The following is a 20,675-nucleotide window of genomic DNA, read 5'->3' as shown; positions in this document are numbered from 1 at the left end:
TAGGAAGAGCTCAGCTGGTGTGGCTCAGTGGATTGAGCACTGGACTGTGAACCAAAGGGTTGCTGGTTTGATTCCCAGTCAGAGCACATGCCTGGGTTGCAGTCTAGGTCCCCAGTAGGGGGTGAGTGAGAGGCAACCACACATTGGTGTTTCTCTCCCTCTCTTTCTCCCTCCCTTCCCCTTTCTCTAAAAATAAATAAACAAAATCTAAAACCACCACCAATTTAGGAAGATTAACCCTGTAAAAATAAAATCACACTAAATCTATGTCCAAATGAGACAACTGAAAGAAGAAAAATAAGAGATTTTCAGGCTTGATTTCCCTGAATAATTGTCTCAATACCCTGTTTTGTGTGTAGCAACAACTCCAAAAATAGACAAAAATCATAGACTACTAAAATAGGATGTGTCCATTGAGTTCATCCAATCCAAAGCTATTTCTAAATGGGGAAACAGGACCCAAAGAGAGCTATGACTTGTCCCCAAATCCTAGGACTCTTCATTATGAAACACCATCTGCAGGTTCTTCTTGTGTATAAGTTAGACCTTATGAAGCACCCATATTCTGACAGAAATATGATTTAATATAGTTTTGATCCCAAAGAATTTCTCTCCTATCTGGAAGACTTAAACAAACAATTAAATACACAGAGCCATAGGAAGAACTAAATGATATGATATGGAAGAATTCATCATCCAAACTTGTCAGGGAGTGCATTTTCTCTCAACTCAGAAACTGTCAGTTCCAAAAGTCAATAACAAGGCAATCTCACAGCTCAGCAGTAAAGCTACTTTTAACTCTAGAATGAGATAGTTGGGTTCAGTAAACAGACTCCAATAGCACTTAAAATTGGGCTTGCTTTCATGCAATAAACTTTGGATCTTGATTGTGTGTTACTGTAACTTCTCTGCCATCTTTATGGGGTGTGTCTTTGTGTGTGTGTGTGTGTGTGTGTGTGTGTGTGTGTTCCTTATAAGTTCTGAAATGTTACAACTAAATATTTGTTTAAGGATTCCTGGAACAGCAAAGATTTTATTGCAATTATACTTTGATACTAGATCCTCCAGTTTTCAATGCTTTCATTTCACAATATCACCAGAGTCTTATTCATTTATTCATTAAGGAAATATTTATGGGAGAGTTATGTCCTAAAACACTATGTCAGGTGTTGATGATGTGAAGGTGTTACAGGGTGCAGCCAAGAGGGGGGACCCCAAATGGGCATTTGAAATGGGGTCCAGAACTTAAGGTGTCCAGGAGATTTTAAGATGTCTTCACCCCCATTCCCTAGGTGTGGGCTGGGGGAAGGGACATGTGGAGGAGGGCCTTTGAAAGCTGTTTCTCACAGCAACAGCCTTGCAGCTAACCTCTGGTGTGGTCATTTAAAATATCTATAGCCTTTGGCTGGTCCCTTAGATATGTTAAATAGCTGTGGCCAGGCTCTGAGCCAGGGGAATGGAAGTAACTTCCCCACCAAGACTTAACTGGTGGGCAGGTCACCCGAGTTTCAGCACCTGCGTGGGAGCTTGGAGATGATTGGCTCCAGGACTTGGGGCCACACCTGCCCAGACTCATGATGGCAGCCCAGTACAGCTGGAAGGATATGAGTTCTGGCATGTGAAGCTAAGTGTAGGAGGAGTCGGAAATGGGGCTGCAGAGGAAGACTGGCGCGGGAATTTAAACCGAAATGCAGCCATTGTGCAGGGGGAGAACCATGCAGCTGTGGAAGTGCAGAGAGGATCACAGCTATTGAAGAGAGAACCACACAGCTTTAGCAGAGTGAAAACTCCCGAGGCCCTGAGGAAGAGAACCACGCAGCCTTGACAGGGTGGAGACTCCTGCAGCCCTGACAGGGAGAACCATGCGGCTCTGGCAGAGTGGGGACTCCCGTGGCCCAGGGAGAGAGGAACACGTGCCTTTGCCAGAGTGGGGACCCCCACAGCTTTAGAAGGGGGAACCACCGCCTGATTTTAGCAGAGATCCCGGCGACTCAGCTGAGGGTGCCAGGAACCCAGGGAGGTCTCCCAGTCGAGATGGAGTGCTAACTGGGAATAACCAGAGGACTTCCTGAGCCATGGACTTCTATTTCCTTTCCTGAGATACGGTACTCTGGACTGGGCAAAGGGGGAAGGAAGGACTATGTCTGTTTGTGGGTGTTTTAAGGGACTTTGGGATTTTGGTGAAGACATTAGGTCACTACTTTAAGTCTGTATAGCATTAAATAAACATTTCCTTTCCTTTTCACAAATCTCTGGCATTGAGAGACATCTTTCCTCTGACGGCGGACATAACGGACCTGGGAGCTTTTTTTTCAATAATAGTATATCGTCCCAGCACCCCCCTTTTTTGTTCTGTAACGAAGGTGAAAGGGGTTTGAGAAATAAGGGTCATGACCAGGGATTGCCTACATAGGCTCCCTACAGCTATCCTGTCTGCTCAACCATAATTTTGTGAGCCAGAAAGTACCTGGCATGTGTGTTGTAACCAACATTCTGTCAAGATCAAATTATGTCCAAAAATGCCTGGTAACTACATCTGACAGATCTTAGTTCAAATACTCATTTTTAGGTCAAAGTTGATAGCAAACACATAATAATATTTGAAAATCAAATTAATAAAAATGATACTTAACTAATTACAAAACAGTAACCCAGGGAAACATGGATCAGGTTTATTTCTAGCCTCCATTCAGGAATGACAATATTTATTTTGATGGTTATGTGCTAGTATCAACAGACACATATGGCTTGCTGATATAACATATGTTAGGACTGGAGAGTTGTACATTACTTTCACCCCATTACATCTCAACTACTCTTTTTAAATAATCATATAATCTGTACTAAGCCCTAACTCTTATTCTTCAACAAAACATTTTAAAATGAGGCTATTTCAACTGTGTCAGCTACCCTGTGAAGGCTACATGAATAAACTGAACATATTGTGCACATAGAAATGAATAATACAGAGGATAATCTGTTTTAAGTCTTCATGTCTACCACAGGAATCTTAAATCCTTTGCTATGTTATTTATACATTTGTGAATGGAGTATACCTGGCAGATATATTATGCTGTTCAACTAAATGCAAACAGCCAAAGAAATCGCCTTCTTGTAACATCACCACAATAATAGCAACAAATGTACCCCACCCTCCTTGCGTCTCACTTGTTTTAACTCTATACTATACTTTGGGAATACATTGATAGCATCTCCACTGATGAGTTCATAATATCTATCCATTGGATTTGCATATAAATATATCTCTTATCTTACAAATGTGTTAGATCAGTTATAGTATGAGAACTTTATGAAGAAAAACAATTGGGCTGTGGTGTGGGTGGGTGTGCATGGTGAGGGTACTGGGAAATCGGTAGACTTTCCATTCATACAGAGATATCATTATTTGAATTGTTTTTATTGATTTTTAAGTCTAATACTGCTGTGGCCAGGGTGGCTCAGTTGGTTGGAATGTCATCTCATAAACCCAAAGTTTGCAGGTTTGATTCCTGGTCAAGGCACATGCCTAGGTTGCAGGTTCAGTTCCCAGTTGGGCATGTACAGGAGGCAACCAATTGATGTTTCTCTCTCAAATCAATTTCTTTCTCTCTCTCCCTCTTCCTCCCTCTTCCTCTCCCCCCCCTCTCTCTCTCTCTCTCTCCCCCTCCCTCCCTCCCCCTTCTTCTCTCTCTCTAAAAGCAGTGAAAAAAATGTCCTCAGGTTAGGGTTAAAAAAAAGTCTGATACTAATGGACATTCATGGAAAAGTATAAATGTTTTTAAAAGACCTAATTTTGTCCCTAATATATACATTATGACCTTATTTTTTTAAATATTTAAACAGTATACAACAAAGCAAAGGGGGTGATTCCAGTAATAATTTTTTCATTAGTTCCTCTTAAGATTTTAAACAATTTTCTAATTCAAATGTTCATTTTTAGTAAATATTTATTAAATGAAAGCTAACTACAGCATAAAATGACTATTAAACAGTTTACCAAATAAAAGACAATATCATTTTTCCAATATTTCATTTTGCCATTAAAAGCCCAAAATATGACATTCACTTTCTGAAAAATGTCAATATTTGGCCCAGAAGTCTCTTTACATGAGAACTTGTTTTATTTGCCATTTATTCTAATGACTGAAGAACAATTATTTGCAACTAAATGTAATGGCATTTGCACAAGTGTTTTCAAGCTAAAATACTGCTAATAGTTCCAACACACATACAAGTCAACATTTTTACATAATAACATATATTTATTATAAAACCTGTGACTCTAAGCACTTTGTAGGATGTAAATACAAGAGTCACTCTACCCTATAATGAATCATGGCCACAGCTAAGGGGAGAAGCTGATGAGCAGAAGAGTTCTGTGTTCAATTGAGTTCAAATGGGTTGGCCACTCAGACTGTTCAGGAATGCTAGTGTGCCATCATAAAATTGCTTGATAGCTCAATTCACACAAAACTGCAGCAGATTTTCAAGTATAAGCCCTTAGCAACCAAGAAACTGGTAGCACAAGCAGCATTGACAAGACACACTCTTACTGTGCAGGGGGGCTCTGCTTTAAGCAAGTTAATATTGAAAGTCTAAATACACAAAACATGAATAAGGGAGTGATTATTTAAGTTTCCTCTAAATAGTAACTCCCCTAATGCATTTAAAATACAATTGATTTACAAAACTTCAATTTACACATGGCTTTTCCACAACCATAGTGAGGAGCAAAGTACACTTAAATACAGTACTTAATTTTCTCTGTCAGGATTTAGGTATCTCATCATTGTATTGGTAAAAAATACAAGTCAAAATACTATCTGTTAAGCTACTGATATATAAAATAAATATTGACCCTAAAACAGGGAAATACCAGAAAATTTAAGTAGGTTTCGGATTTTGTATTTATATTTTGGGGACTCATTTTTACAATGTAAATCTTTGGCTAGCACACACGTATAGCTATCTTCAGGCCATAATATTGTGCTCTGTTCTGCAGAATTTTTTTTTATTTTAGTGGGATTTTTGCCTTTTTAGCTGTATAAAGAGATGTTAAGGATGGTTACAGTGTAGCTAGTTTATTTTTAATATTTCATTTATTTCTAGAGAGAGTAAGGGAGGGAGAAAGAGAGGAAGAGAAACATCAATGTGTGGTTGCCACTTGAGCACCCCCTACTGGAGACCTGGCCCACAACCCAGACATGTTCTCTGACTGGGAATCGAACCTGCAACCCTTTGGTTCGAGGCCCATCACTCAATCCACTGAGCCACACCAGCCAGGGCTAGCTAGTTTATTTATGATATATCAGTTTATAATTCATTGCAAAGAATCACCTTTAAAAAATGCAACTTCCTGCATTTCATTACTGTTCCCACCATTTAATCTAGGTGATTGTCATTTATATCCCTTATTATCACTAAGCTCACTGTGGTGAATGGATGTAATGGGGTGGGGCAGAAATCCTGTCTACTGTATCTCTGTGCCCCCTCAGCAAGCAGCACAAAGACTGGCATCTAAGAAGTAAGCACTCAATAAATATTCACTGAATTAATGAAGAAATGACTGGATTGGGAGAACTGTCCAGATAGCATGCAATCTAGTATGTATTTGAAATATTTACAATTAAAATGAATTTCCAGAATCTGAAAAATCACAGAACCTCTCTTTTGTTCCTTATACACTTTTTGGTAAAATTCATAAAATATTGAGCCTTTTACAACATTTAAATAATTAGGATATTAAATCATCTTAGAAGTCAGAGCAAAGCACAGGGTTACTTCCTTATTCACCAACTGCTGGAGTGAACTAACAAGGCACACAAGTTCACCAAATCCAGAACCAAATTAGATTCTTGGCAATTGTGTCCAGACTGAGAAGTCATACTTTCGAGTGTTTCAATATCAGTTTAGACACAGGTATATTCAGAAAGAGTGAAAGCAAATAATTAAGAGCTACAATCAAAGAGAATTTCCATGTGTTGTTTGTAGGGCAGACACAAAAATATGTTTCAGATAGAGCCAGGAGAGATCACATTCTGTTGGCTGTAATAATTTTGCTCTGCTAATGCTCATACCCATTACAAGCTGCATGTGAAATAAAAGTGAAATAGTAAAATCCCACTGTAGGAGATAAATAAAAATCCTAAAATAAAATATGCTTGAAAGCACTTGAGTGGATAAAGCAAAACAATTAAGTCAATGGGGGATGTTGATAACTCAATAAAAATAAAGTGTTTATGATGCATTAGAAACAAAAGCTTCAAAGTATATGGTGTTTTATGCATTTAAATGAAATACTCTGGATCAAATTCAAATGATTTCATCTTAAAACCTAATACAAATAAAGCACGTATTTAGAAATGTAAGAATCTAGAATTAAATCATAATTATTAAGAGAGTTTATGAATCTGAATTCTTCCAGAAGGCCTCTTTAAAATCATGTGACTAAATGAATATTAAATTCTATTTAAAAATAATAAAGTTGTTTTACTATGGGTAATAGCATTTTATAAGAATGACTTTTCTTTCAGGAGGATCTGAACAAGCACTGAAGTGGAATCATACACTGGTAGCTCTAGTAATACAATTTAAAACTAAAAACTATCTTAATAGAATACATATACAAATTTGCCTTCATAATCATTTCCAAAAATACTTACCTCTACATCCTGCATTTATTATTGCACCAAATGAAAGCAGCCATAAGAGTATTTTTTGCGACTCTTGCATATATAATACTTCACTCAAAGAATAGTGATTTCTAGGAGATATCTCCAAGTTCAGCTAGCATAATACCCTACTCCTTTTCTGTGAAATGTAAAATCTCTGTACATTAATTTTCTTGTAAGTCATTTCAGCCCACCAATTTTAATTTTGAGCTAATGAATTTAAATAGGAATTATAATCTCTAATCAAAGAATGAACATGTTTGTCACTGTAGGTATTTAGAGAATCTAGGTTGAGGTATATTTTTCCTGATTGACCTTTACATTTATGTACACACAAGTACCTTCTATTGTTCAAAAGACTATTTTACACCAGTCATTATTAATCCAAATAATTTGGATTTAAATAATTTCTAATTGAAAGCCTATCACATGAATTGTTTATAGTGACAGACAATATATTATTATTCATTTCAAAGTTTTAAAAGTAAGTAATCAGTATCCACTTCAACTTCCACAGAATAATAAAGGATTATTATGTGCAGTAACCTATTTATGAACAGAAAACAGTGTGCTTCTTTCAGATGCCATCAATTGCTTTAATAAGGATTTGAAAAGCTGGGCTACTTTATATGCAGATCACTATCCCAGTTGCATAAGGATTTACAATAGACAAAACAAAACTATTTTTTGTTGTAAAGAAGGACTGTTTGTTTAAATCACACACTAATGTTTGCATCCAAAAATTATGTACAGGCTAATAAGGCCACATAAACATTATATAAACTTGGTTAGTTAAAAATTATTTTTAATGTTGAAACAAAAATAAAAGGTTTGATCAAACTAGCCAGGAAAAATTCAAGCAACACATGTCTAAATAAGGCAAAAGAAAGAGGATGCTTTCTTTCTTGGATTAGGCACTTATTATATTAATCAATTTGGAGGTATAAATAGTGCATGATTTGATAGCACCCATTGATAGCAATGAAATCAAGAGGAAAATGGTCCTTTCTCTAAACATTTAGGGAAAGCACCATTTCTCTAAACATTTTTTTTAATTTTTAGACATTCTTCACTTTAGTCTTTTTTTAAAGATTTTATTTATTTATTTTTAGAGAGGGAAGGGAGGGAGAAAGAGAGAGAGAAACACCAATGTGCGGTTGCTGGAGGTTATGGCCTGCAACCCAAGCATGTACCCTGACTGGGAATCGAACCTGCGACACTTTGGTTTGCAGCCCACGCTCCATCCACTGAGCTATGCCAGCCAGGGCTCCATTTCTCTAAACATTTAGTGAAAATTTAGAAAACGTTTGATTCTACCTTTTAATCTTAAAAGAAATCAATGTATATATTTATCTCTGCTGTCTTGAGTTTGCAGAGAATTTACTTGTGAAGTTTTAATCTCACCTGTAAAGCCTGCCCTCAAGGTATTTAATGGCTGATTTGTCTTTATTAAATGAGGTGTGTGGCGGCCTCTACTGGTGCATGTTTATAGAAAACGTTCAATAAGCAGAAAAAATATTAATTTGAATTAAAACATTACAAATACAGACTCTGTCATTTAAATATACAAAAATATCTAATTTAATGCAGAAAATATATTACAAGTTGTGTAATGTACTCTTACATTGGGAAAACAATCTAGAACACTGAGCATATTAGTATAAAATAATGACTTATGAAGGTCATTAATTGTTCAATTCACTCTGATATTGGGTTAAATATATTTTATTAATGAATTACTAATCCAGACTCAGAAGGATTATTACCTCTAGTCCACTGTTAAGTCCCCTTAGTTGACTGAAATAAAATCACTTAGAACAAATTCAGTGGAAAGGAAATATTTTACAGTTAAATCTATAAAGTCTTAGAATTAGAATCATTTGATGACAGGCTGGTATCTATAACTCAAGCAAATTGTACATTGACTTAATATAGCTGACATTTCTATTTTACAGTGTTTCAATTTCAAAAATACAACAAATTAAAATATGTTCAATTTATTGAAGCTAAAAGCAACATTTAAGTAACGTACTTAAAGTGCAAAGGCACTTTAACATAAAGAATTGATGCCTAGTGGCTATACTTGGTAACTGAAGATCAAAATACCATATATCATTATTTACCAAAGAATTTATAGTCTCAAAAGATCTTTGGAGATCTTTACAAAATATACTAAATAATCATTTTTATTTGAAAAGTTTGCTTACTCTTTCTTCATTCACTATAATCTCCTCTTCCCACTCCCCACTGGAAAAGGAAAAAAGAAACAAAACCATAAACAAAATATATGAAAAACTTCATTGTAGAAACGTGTACGTCCAGTGATGATTCTGAAGGAGAGAATGAAAAAATTGGGGGTGGGGGGGGTGGGCAGGAGAAAAATAACTTAAAGGAAAGCTTGAAAAAACAGTATAATTGCTTCATCCTATTACCAAACATTTTCCAAGTCTCCCACTGATGCTGGGAAAGGAAGACCACAAACTGGAAAACATACACAATGTTTCCAACAGTTTGGAGCAGCATCCTTTGATACCATAGGATTGTAAACGATTTCCCTTCACAGATGACTGATTGCAGTTTGTTTTTCCAGAACTTCGAGGTAGTCTGGTTCTGATTGAGGCTTAGCTTGCAGTAAAGGATGGTCGGGTTTTGACTGCCCCACAAAGCATTTTCTGGGAGTTCCATATAAAACGGTTTTATTGATTCTGTCTTGGTTTTGGCGTCGAGATTCATATGATGGGGCAAACTGCTTTTTAGGTAAGGTACAAAAGTTATAGTGGACTAGTCCTGCACTGGGGAGGTCCTTAACTCGCTCAACAATATTCTGATACAGCAACTCCGGCTCCCTGGTTGTGGCCTGTTTTTCTAGCAACTCATTGGCACTTATAGTATAAGCTGGCTCCCCATCTTTTTTCTCCTCCAGGTTGCCGTAGCTGAATTCTTGCAAGTTTCGGTAATAGGCTACTGGGTCTCCTTCCTTCTGCATGTAGATGGGGTTTTGGCACATCTGCCCTACAGGTGGTGGGATGTAGTTATAGACGTGGCCATCCGTTTTATCTTGAGTCTCACTGTTGTAAGACCCATACTGTAACTGAAAGGAACTTGAATCTAAGTTGTTGGCAGTCCTCGGAACACTTGGCACCCCCTTTCGGCGTTTCAGTACAAAGACAAATAAACCAGCCCCAAAACAGACAGATAAAATAAAGACAACAAGCAATCCTAAAATTAAGATGGAAAGTGGAACTTCAGTGTGTAATTCAGGATAGGAACTGGGAGATACACTAAGCAACCGAGGTGTGTTTGTGTTGTGATTGATTGATAGAATCGTTCCATCTGACAAGTTCGGACTGTCTGGACAGATAGCCTCCCTCCCCAGAAACTTCAGGATCTCCCCTGCATGCTTAGCTGGAGACTCACAGGTCACCTCATTGATGATGACAGGGGAATTGGCATGTTCTGTCCAGTCCTTTAGCCCCATGATGTCACAGGTGCAGTCCCATGGGTTCTCTTGCAGATCTATCTGGATAAAAGCTGGGAGTTGATCCAGAACACCTTTCACAGGCAGGTGAGAAAAATGGTTGTTTCTCAGATTCAGCCTGGTGAGAGCTGTGCCCCCAAATATGTTATCAGGTAAGGACCTAAGAAGATTGTTATTCAAAAACAGTAGCTGTAAGTTAATCAAAGCATCGAAGGTCAGCGGTTTGATTTCCTTAATAACATTATACTCTAAATAGAGATACTGCAAGCTGTGCAGTCCATCAAACATGGAAGGGTACAGAACTTCAAGGTAATTGCCATTCAGATAAAGTCTGCGTAAACTGGTCAGATTTGTGAAGGCACCTTCCTGAATGACTGCAATCCTGTTGTTTCCTAAATGTAACAAATCCAAAGAACTATAATCTAAGAGGTCTTTCTTATAGACAGTTTGAAGATAGTTCCCTGTCAGGTAAAGTTTTTTTGGACTAGTAGGTTTGGGCTGCAGGTCAGATATATTAGTGAACTTCCTTTCTTGGCAGTTTACATTTAGACCATTGTCTGAGCTCTGAGAGGTGCACACACAGCTACTGGGGCAGGTTAAGGGCACAGGGGACTTGGTCTGGTACACCATGATTGGGCCAAAGCTCTGCCTGTCCTTAGACACAGTGACCCGGGGAGTTGGACGATTTCTCATTTTGGGTGGTCGGCTGGCTTTTGGAGCCCTGGTTGGGTTGAGAGCAGGATTCACTGTAGGCAACAGCCTTTGGGTGTGTGTGTCAACATGGCTGCCCCTCTGACTGGAGTCACCAGTACTTTTTCTGGGACAGAGGTCTTGCCTGGCCAGTTGAGTCACATCTTTCCCATGCAATCTAAAGGGAGTTTCGCAAACAATCTCACCCACAAAAACAGTTATGGTGTCCAGCCAAGCCTTGAGAGGAAGTAAGTCACAAGTGCAGTTCCATGGGTTTTCCTCCAGCTGAATCTCCATGATCCCTCCAATATGTTCAAGGACACCAGCGAAAGGCATTACTTTCAGCCTATTTCCTCTCAGATCTAAGTGGGTCAGCAGGACAAACCGAAACACATTGCTGGGCAGAGACAGAAGAAGGTTGTCATTCAGGATGAGTACTTTGAGTTTATTCAGTTTGCTGAATGTCCCTGCCTCGATTGCACTGATATAATTGTAGTCAGCCTGGAGGTACTCCAGGCTTTCCAAGCCCACAAAGGTGTCCTCCCTCAGCACCTCGAGCTTGTTGTTGTTAAGGTGCAGTCTCTTGAGCATTTTTAGGCCACTAAATGCCCCGGTTCGGATCTCCAGCAACCCATTGTTACCTAGGTGGAGAGTCACTGCATTGGAGTAATTGACAAACTCATTGGGATACAGTCTTGTCAAAAGGTTTCCATTGAGGAAAAGCTGGTAGATTCGATACTGGGGTGGTTGGAGCAGGCTGACAGTTGTAAATCCTTTGTTTTCACAATTAATATTCAGTACATTTTCCTTCTCTTCGCACAGGCAGCGGATCTTGCAAATGTCTTTGGCAGTTTTGCGACTCTCTGTCTGTAAGAACCCGGCCATGGTTAACACACTGATGAACCAAACGCTGCTCAGCATCTTTAGGCACCGTTGGTGTCAGCTCAGGTACCTAAGGGCAAACCTTGGGGAGGGGGTGGAGCAAGACAGAGCAGGGTGTGGGTACAAGGAAACAGGGAGGTCCGATTAAAATGGCAAAGCAAGAGGGTAGAGTGGGACAGAAGGAGAATGCCAGAAATCACTGCATTTTTAAAGGTAGTTTCTTCTATCACTGTCCTCCCTGCCACCCACACACATGTCCTCGAACACCCATGCTTGCACCACATTTCGCGGCGGGTAGCAGCCAGCCACAGATTCATTAGTAACCAAATTGTCCTACTAAATCCAGCCCATGTCCTCCTCCCCTGGGGTATCTTGAAGAGATCTCAGGCTGATTGACTGCCCTGGACTCGCAGCTAAAAGCCTACTAAGCTTTACTTTTTAATTTTTGTTAACTGAGCAGAAAGGGGGTTGGAAAATCAGGAGACTGGCAGCGGGAAGAGAGGGAGGATGGAAAAACAAAGTTAGCGTAGCGTGGGTGGGGGGGCATACTCACACATCAGGAGAAGATGGGACCCCTCTTGTCTGTAGTCTGCCAGTAGTTTAACATCTTCAGAAAAAGAGGGAGAGCTAAGTAAAAAACGCCGCTTCTTGGGTGGAGGGTGCCCTGTTTTCTGTTGGTTGATTTAATTTGGCTGGAGAATGTGCAGAAATAACAAATCTGGCAGGCAATAGGAGAGAAGAAGAGGGTTGAAGCTGAAGGAAGCTGAGCGCACATGGACCTGGGGGTTCGATTAATAGGGAGGTCCCAGAGCCAATCTAGCTGGGTCTGCAGGCGGTGGTGATGGCCGAGCCTTGGGACACACTTCCAATCCAGTGGCAGCGGCAGCAGTGAGCTTAGCAGTTTAAATTTGAGAGACTTTGAAGTCTCCTCTGGACAAGGCAAGGGTGGTGTCACGAGTGGGGGGGGGGGGCAGGCAGAGGATAGAGGACGAACTCTGGGGGAAGGAGGGGCAGGTCTTTCCCTTTCTTGCGAGTAGCTTTTCAAAGCTCAAATCCCGGCCCTGTCAGTTGATTCTGAATTATTTCACCTCCAACGCTACTGCGGGGTGGTGAGCACTAAGCAAGGTTCTTGGAGAGTGGTTCTCCAAGACAGACCCTGCTAAGGGGCTGGCACCCTCCTACTAGTTTCTTCCACCTGCCCCTCCTGGCCATCCATTCCAGGAGGTTCTCATTCCAGATTACTAAGCAGGGGTCCAGCGCTCTTTCTCTCTCTCTCTCCCTCTCTCCCTCCCTCCCTCTCTCTCTCTCTCTCTCTCTCTCTCTCTCTCTCTCTCTCTCTCTCTGTGTGTGTGTGTGTGTGTGTGTGTGTGTGTTTGTGTGTGTGTAGATTTCTCTTTTGCTACAGGACTGGAGCCCAACTGCCATTCTCCTAGCTCAAATGCTCTTGGTGTTAGGGTGGCGTGTGTGTAGTGGAGCAGTGTGTCTGTGTAGGAGGAGGAGGAGTTCTTTTGGGGGATGTATAATTTACATAGAGAGCTTTGTTTCAGTGTTTAGAGAATTACTTTCGGGATGGTGAATGGTCAGATATTTGCCTGGATTCAGAAAGCCAGCTCCACATTAGCTTATGGACTGAGATAAACAACAAAACCCTTCTCCTCCTGCGGTTTACACTAGTCAGACAATGAGGTTTAAATGTGTGCTTTTTGTCCGAAGGAAGGAGAAGACTGTGTCACAAAGGCACTGCCAGGCTGAGCCTTAGCTGGAGTGGGAGCCCACAGACAGGTGCCTAAGTACTCTAGGCTTCAGGCAGGGGCCAAGAAGCTGGGACAACAGAGGACAGCAATGCAGGAAGCCTGGCTCCTAAGAAAGAGAGGTAAGATGGGTGGAGTCTAGCCTGAGACCCAGTAGACCTGGGTTCTGATCTACCTCTATTGCCAAGTTTATCACTTATTTCTGCATCGTCCTGTTCCCACTGACAAATGGGGTGTACTACTGGGGCCCTTCCAGCTCTGACATTCAATTGAATTCATATAACCTTTCTACAGAATTATTAATAACCAGGTGTTGGGTTTTGCCTTCAATGTATCATTACTTCTTTGTTATCTTAAGGTCTCCTGGGCCCAGGAGTCTCTCAGTGTGGAGTCCATTTGCAGGATTAGAATGTCTGTTGTTGCCCAGAAGTGCCATGGGCTGTCTCTGGGGGGGGGGGATGGGGGGCGGGAAATAAGTCAGGAACAGGAGGGAATGAAAGAAGAGTGGGAAAGGGAATTGACCACGACACATGCTTATCCCACAAAACACATTAGCTTCTTTGCCCTGTCTTCAGTGCCAGCCAGGTGCTGATGGAGTCAATCCAGGGTTCCATTGTTGGGCCAAATTCCAAATAGAGATAATCCCACAAGCAAAAAGAACATCTGAGAAGGGGAAGCTGCCATTCATTCCCTCATCCTTTTTTACTAAGCTCAGATTCCAAGACTGTTTGCCCTTCCTCCCCAAGAAGGGCTGGGGACAGTTTATAAACTTAGCCATTAAGGCAACCTGTAGCTCTGACAGCCTCCTCCCAAATTTTTCTCAGGCTTTCCTCCTCTTTTTCCTATGGCAAGAGTCTTGAACTAGACATCAGGAGACTCCTCCCGTTGTGTAATATTTGCTTGGTGTTGGTCAAGATTCTTTCCTTCTGGGGCCTCAAATTGTCCTCTGTGTCAAAGGATGACATTGAGATGGGCTGTCCTGTGGGGCTTAGCCCCCACTCTATTGGAATTGCATCATTAGATGCAAGTAAAATGATCCAGTGCAACCATGATTAAGCTTCCTTTCATAAACAAGGGACATTTGCTTCTAAATATTTGCAAATATATATTTCCTAGAAAGTTATGATGTGTTCACTCTGTCGTTTAGTTAACAAACATGTATTAATTAGGTTTATATTTCATTTAAGTAGAAGCCAACATGAAAACTGGACAAAACCTCTGAAATCAGATTTATTTTATAGATGAGGACATTCCTCAATCAGGGGAAGTGCTGACTTGCATAAGTTCAATAATATAAAATTAAAAGCAACCCAGGAATTCTGAGTTCCAGTCCAGCAGCTTTACAAAAAGCTCACTTCTGCTTAGGGTGAATCAGAAAAAAATTACTTAAACTTAAATAATGTTGGTGGTGTTTTACCTAAATGTATTATTTTTCAAAAGTTGTATTTGAAAGTGAAACATCAAATATTAGTTTTAGCTTTCAAATATAGTAATATCCTTCAAGACAGTGATAACACTTCCAATACTACTTGAAAACAGTCCTTTCTTAAGAGTTTCAGAGAATGGGGTTGTATTAGATTGGGGGAAATGGGTCACTTGAAATCCTTGACAATTACAGTAAAGAAAATGCAGCGGTAAACTAGCCGCAAGGAACAACAAGGGGGACCTGAGGTGGTGGGGCACATCTTTCTACCATGGACCCTCTCACCACCCCTCTCTCTACTGTACTTTCCCGAGCTTCCCCAGGGGCTCTCCCAAACATGCTTATTGGGACCAAATCAGCCTCAACTTAGATGAAACACTTTCATTTGGCCTCGTGTTTGGGGGAAGAATGGCCGCAGTGCCCCGCTAGGGAGAATGAATTTTAAGGCGTTGGGAAGGTGAACTGGGAGCCCTTGAGAGGAAAACGGGAAGGCTAAAATAATGGAAACAACCCTTCTGGCACTGGTCGCCCAAGCTTTCCTAGGGGGTGGGCAACTTGTTTCCATGCTGCCGCCAGGCATGCCAGGAGGGGGTTAATAGGAGTCCCTAAACCTGCAGTGGGGTGTGTGTGTGTGGGCTCGAGCTCCACCCTAGGCTGCCTTCTCCGCATCCCGCTGCCCCCCACCCCCACCCCAGCCCCAATCCAGGGCAAATGCCATTCCCCTAGGACTCTTCCAAGACCACCCAAGAGGTAGGCGAATAGCTCGTCACCCGACTTGGGGACCTGACCGCTAGCGCAGTCCTACCTGCATTCCCCAGGGCTGCTAGATGCCCGATGCTGCACGCAGGGCCCACAGCCGTGAGCGCTACCCGCACTTCCCACGCTTTACAGCCTCCCGGGTGTGTAGGCCGACCGCAGGGACAGTGATTGTGAAACTGTGCGATGGCCTGAACAGACTATGCCCGTGCTGATGTCCTGAAGCCAAACAGCCCCAGTGGTGATGGGAGGCAAGCTTGGCCCCAGTGCGATATCCTTGGAGGCTGGCTCTCGATCCTCCCACTCCGGTCTCTCCCTGTGGGGAGTCCGTTGCGAAGGGGGTAGGGGATGGAGGGGAGATGGCTTGCCAGCCTAGGCGCCAGCACCACCGGGTTCCCAAGGGCTCAGAACTTACCCAATGAGAGTGCCCCTCGGAGCTTCCCCAGGAGGCGCCCACAGCATCCACGACCTGGGAAGGCGACCAGGGAAGACGAGGGAGCCGATACAGCCTGCAGCCGGCGCAGGCCGAGATGGAGTACACCACTGTGAGCCGGGCGGTGGCCCCAACAGGCAGATTCCCACTGGAGAGGCTGGCCTCTGGCTGCGTTTCTAGCAGGAAGGAGTGAGGGAGTGGAGGGGGAGGAGTGAAGCAGAGCTGGAGGGAGCAGGAAGGAGAGGGAGGGGTGGAGGGATGGATGGACAGACGGAAAGCGGCCCCTTGCCAGTACTTAACATTCAGCTGGCAGATCCAGTGTCCCCGCTGTGCAACCAGAGGAGCCTGTACCAGCCCACTGAGGAGCTGCTGCTCCTTTTCTGGACAAGCGCCACGAAACGTTGTTCACGCCTCTAGGCCCCTTGCAGCTTCTACCATGGGCTGAAGCTCAGATTCATTTGAGGGAAATAAGGATGACACTTGGTTGGTAATAAAGCCAAGGGGAAATTAAAAACAATGAGTGGAATTAGGGGCAAGTGCAAGACCAGTCAGTGCTCCCAGATGGATGTCTTTCTGGGATGACTGCCTCCCTAACTAGTAAGTGCCCAATCATTGCAGTTCGAAGGCAGACATTTAAGGACCTCATAGGAAGGTGGTAAACAAGGAATTTCCATAGAATGTGAGGGTAAGCTAAACTTCTGCCAAAGTGTTAACAAAAACAAGATGTATTTTTTAATTTTAAAATTTTATTTTTAAATAAAATAAAATTTTTAAAGAAACTAACTTTACAAAAGGATTTGAACTTTTGTTGTTGTCCTCATTGTTGTTATTATTCAAGTACAGTTCTCTCCATTTTCCAGCCACAAGTTTCCGGCCTCCTCAACATTTAAGGAATAGATAAATCCTACCATTCTCAAACTATTCTTAAAAAAAATCCAAGAAGATGGATTGAGCGCGGGCTGGGAACCAAAGTGTCCCAGGTTCAATTCCCAGCCAGGGTATATGCCTGGGTTGCAGGCCATAACCCTCAGCAACCGCACATTGATGTTTCTCTCTCTCTATCTTCCTCTCTTCCCTCTCTAAAAATAAATAAATAAATAAAATCTTTTAAAAAAAAATCCAAGAAGAAGGAACACTTCCAAACTCTTTTTATGAGACCAGCATCATCCTAATCTCAAAACCAGATAAAGACACAACCAAGAAAGAAAACTACAGGCCACTAATGAAGATAAACGCTCAAATCCTCCAGCGAATATTGGCAAACCACAACCAGAAATACATTAAAAAGATCATACACCATGATCAGGTGGGATTCATCCCAGGGATGCAAGGATGGTACAATATTCACAAATTGATAAGCATAATACATCACATAAACAGAAGGAAAGACAAAAATCATACGGTCACATAAATAGATGTGGGAAATGCATTTGATATGGTTTGGTTCTTTTTTTTTAAGATTTTATTTATTTATTTTTAGAGAGGGAAGGGAGGGAAGGAGGGAGGGAGGGGGGAGAGAGAGAGAGAGAGAGAGAGAGAGAGAGAGATGTGCGGTGTGTGGTGCGGTTGCTGGGGGCCGGGGCCTGCAACCCAGGCATGTGCCCTGACTGGGAATCGAACCTGCGACACTTTGGTTCGCAGCCCGCGCTCAATCCACTGAGCTACACCAGCCCGGGGCGGTTTGATTCTTTTTATTCCTCACAAAGTTGCCTTGTTCTACTAGAGCATGCTATTGGTCATCCTCCCTTTCCTTTTTCTCTTAGAGTAGACCAGTTGGTTGTGACTCAATTAAAGGAAGGTTCTCAGTGAAAGAATCACTGGAGCTCAAGAAGCAGGTAACCTACTCAGCAATATTTTCACTGATATATTTCCTAGGGCAAGAGATATAAAGGAAAGAATAAACAAGTGGGACAATATCAAATTAAAATGTTTATGCATGGCTAAAGAACACATCAACAAAATGGAAAGGGAACCAACTGTATAGGAAAACCTATACCTAAGACAAGGGTTTAATCTCCAAAATATATAAAGAACTCACATGATTCCACTCCAGGAAGACAAACAACCCAATTAAAAAATGGGCAAAATACATAAACAGACACTTTTCCAAGAAAATACAGAGGGCCCATGAACATATGAAAGGATGCTCAGTATCACTATCCATCAGAGAGATGCAAATTAAAACCACAATGACATACAATTTCACACTGGTCAGACTGACCATCATTAGCAAGTCAACAACCACTGCTGGTGAGGATGAGAATGTGGAGAAAAGGGGGCCCTAGTACACTGTTGGTTGAAATGCACACTGGTGGAAAATGATACGGAATTTCCTCTAAAAATCTAAAAATAGAACTGCCCTTTTGTCCAGTGATCCCACTGCTGAGATTATACCCTAAGAATCCCAAAAATACCAATTCAGAAGAACGCATGCACACCCATGTCCATAGCAGCACAATTTACAATAGACAAAAGCTGGAAACAGTCTAAGTGTCCATCAGTAAAGGAATGGATCAAAAACAGTGGTACAGTTACACAATGGAATACCACAGAGCAGAAGGAAAGAAGGAGCTCCTACCCTTCACAACAGCATGTATGGAGCTGGAGAGCATTATGCTAAGTGAAATAACCCAGGAAACAAAAGACAAATACCATATGATCTCACCTATATGTGGGACCTAATGAATAAAACAAACAAAATAGACACTGAGAAATGGGAATAAGGAACAAACTGACAATGACCAGAAGGGAGGGGCAGGAGGATCATGGGGAAAGAAGGAGAAGTGTTTAGTCAAGGAACATGTATAAAGGACCCATGGACATGGACGACAGATAGGGGATTGACTGTTGGGGTATGAGTGGGTCAGGGGAGAGCAACAGGGGAAAAATTGGGACAACTGTAATTGGCAAACAATAAAAAAAGAAGCAGGTGAGATTTTCACCAAGAGCATTGCAGTTCCCTTCAAGATTTTTGTTTCCTAGGGCCTTTTTTCTACCCTTCTAGAGGGCATTCCAGATGAAGCTGCAGTTTATCTAAGCCAGGGAAAAAAGTTGATATCATGGTACCAAGACATTTCCCCCTCAACCCTGGAAGGGAGTGACCTTAAAGCTGTTGCCACCCATGTTCTTATCATATCTCCTCTAGAATCAATAGGAGCCCTAATTCCTCAGAATGTCCTTAAGTTTGGTGGTGGAGAATAGAAGGGGAGGCAAGAAGAGAGGTGCGATATTACAGCAAAATTTAGTTTTCTTGTTAACCAAGTATTGTTTAGATTTGTCTGTTTCCATGGTTATTTCCTATACATTTAAACCAGGTTCAGATAGCATTGCCTTCCACCCCATTCTTTTTCTTAGCCTGGGAAATCTTTTCTGCTTCTTACTTCTTGGCTTTCTTTTCATAATGGTTTCGTTAGCAGACCATGTTAGACCTTTGTAAAGAAAAATTACTGATGATCTTATATTATGAATATGCACAGTTTACTTAAGTATTACTCCAAAGAACAATATCTTATAATCATATCTCTTAGGTTTTAAGGATCATTGCTGTTGATTTTACTTCATCACTGAGAAAAATTTTTTGAGATTCCCCTGCCAGTCAGATAAGCAATTTCAGAATAACAAAGCTCTCACACATGCACGTGTGCAGGCTATTTGCAGTTACATATTCAGAAACATTGCCCTGATTTACTAATATTCTTACCTGTGCTGAACATCTCACAATACTGTTTGCTACGGACTATAGCGTCAGCTTGGGCACATAATATTATTACTAACTTCAGATGATTAATTTAGTATCCTCTCTGTCTTTACCTCATTTCAGACTGTGTCATCTTTTACCATAGTTATTTAATGGGTGCTACAAACAACCACAAAACACAGACCTAAGAGTCAATTCACAGGCAGAGATAATGAGACAGTTATGCTGAAAAAAGAAGACAGTTTACTGAGAAGGATGCTGTGCACCTAGCTAATGGGAACATACACAAAAGCAATAACTTGTATAGAGATAATATGAGGGACATAGCATCAATGATTAAAAATGGTATTTTATTATGATCCAGAAGAAAATGTATAATATTATGTGCATCAATTTGAATTAGCTTAATGTGTTTACCACTCCTCAGAAAAGCATTTAGAAGTCTGCCTTTCTACAAGGGATAATGTTGATAGTAGATAAAATGAAAAAGTGCAGACTTTTCTTTTTGTCAGCATCAAACTTGCAAGTAGGTGGGTAGCTATTTTGAAGAGGGTCCTAAATGCACACATAAACAAAATGATGAGCAGCACAAAACTTTTTTTGAGGGTTGTTGCACAGATAATTTCAGAAGAACAGAGCTGAAAGTCTTTGTAAGTTTTAACCATACCAATTTATGGGAAAGCTGCTTTATACTGACTTTTCTAAAAGTTTCTGAATATTTTCCTCATGTAACTGAATACCAAAGGCATGCATATTAATCTACTTTGGTTAATTAATAAAAATGGACTTCCTTTTGACCCAGCAATACCACTGCTAAGATTATATCCTAAGAACCCTGAAACACCAATCCAAAAGAACCTATGCACCCTAATGTTCATAGCATCACAATTTACA

The 20,675-nt window shown here is 41.1% G+C and overlaps 1 protein-coding gene across 1 annotated transcript; it reads right to left on the bottom strand.

Moving 5' to 3' along the window:
- Positions 1 to 8,315: 8,315 nt before the first annotated feature.
- On the bottom strand, positions 8,316 to 16,192 carry SLITRK2 (SLIT and NTRK like family member 2). The gene is made up of 3 exons (XM_045820529.1): positions 16,067 to 16,192; positions 12,275 to 12,439; positions 8,316 to 11,803 (listed from the first exon to the last, which is right to left on the bottom strand). The coding sequence occupies exon 3, from the start codon at positions 11,758 to 11,760 to the stop codon at positions 9,229 to 9,231; it is 2,532 nt and encodes an 843-aa protein (XP_045676485.1). The 5' UTR covers positions 11,761 to 11,803; positions 12,275 to 12,439; positions 16,067 to 16,192; the 3' UTR covers positions 8,316 to 9,228.
- Positions 16,193 to 20,675: the final 4,483 nt, after the last annotated feature.

The sequence above is a fragment of the Phyllostomus hastatus genome, unplaced genomic scaffold, assembly GCF_019186645.2.
Source record: "Phyllostomus hastatus isolate PE091 unplaced genomic scaffold, TTU_PhHast_1.1 phas_scaffold_397, whole genome shotgun sequence".
Classification (NCBI taxonomy): domain Eukaryota; kingdom Metazoa; phylum Chordata; class Mammalia; order Chiroptera; family Phyllostomidae; genus Phyllostomus; species Phyllostomus hastatus.
Note: the sequence above shows the minus strand (reverse complement) of the source record. Positions and strands in the feature narration are given on the sequence as shown.

What these genes read in the sequence shown, in the direction of transcription:
- SLITRK2 (XM_045820529.1), bottom strand. Translation starts at nt 11,760, where the DNA reads ATGCTGAGCAGCGTTTGGTTCATCAGTGTGTTAACCATGGCCGGGTTC.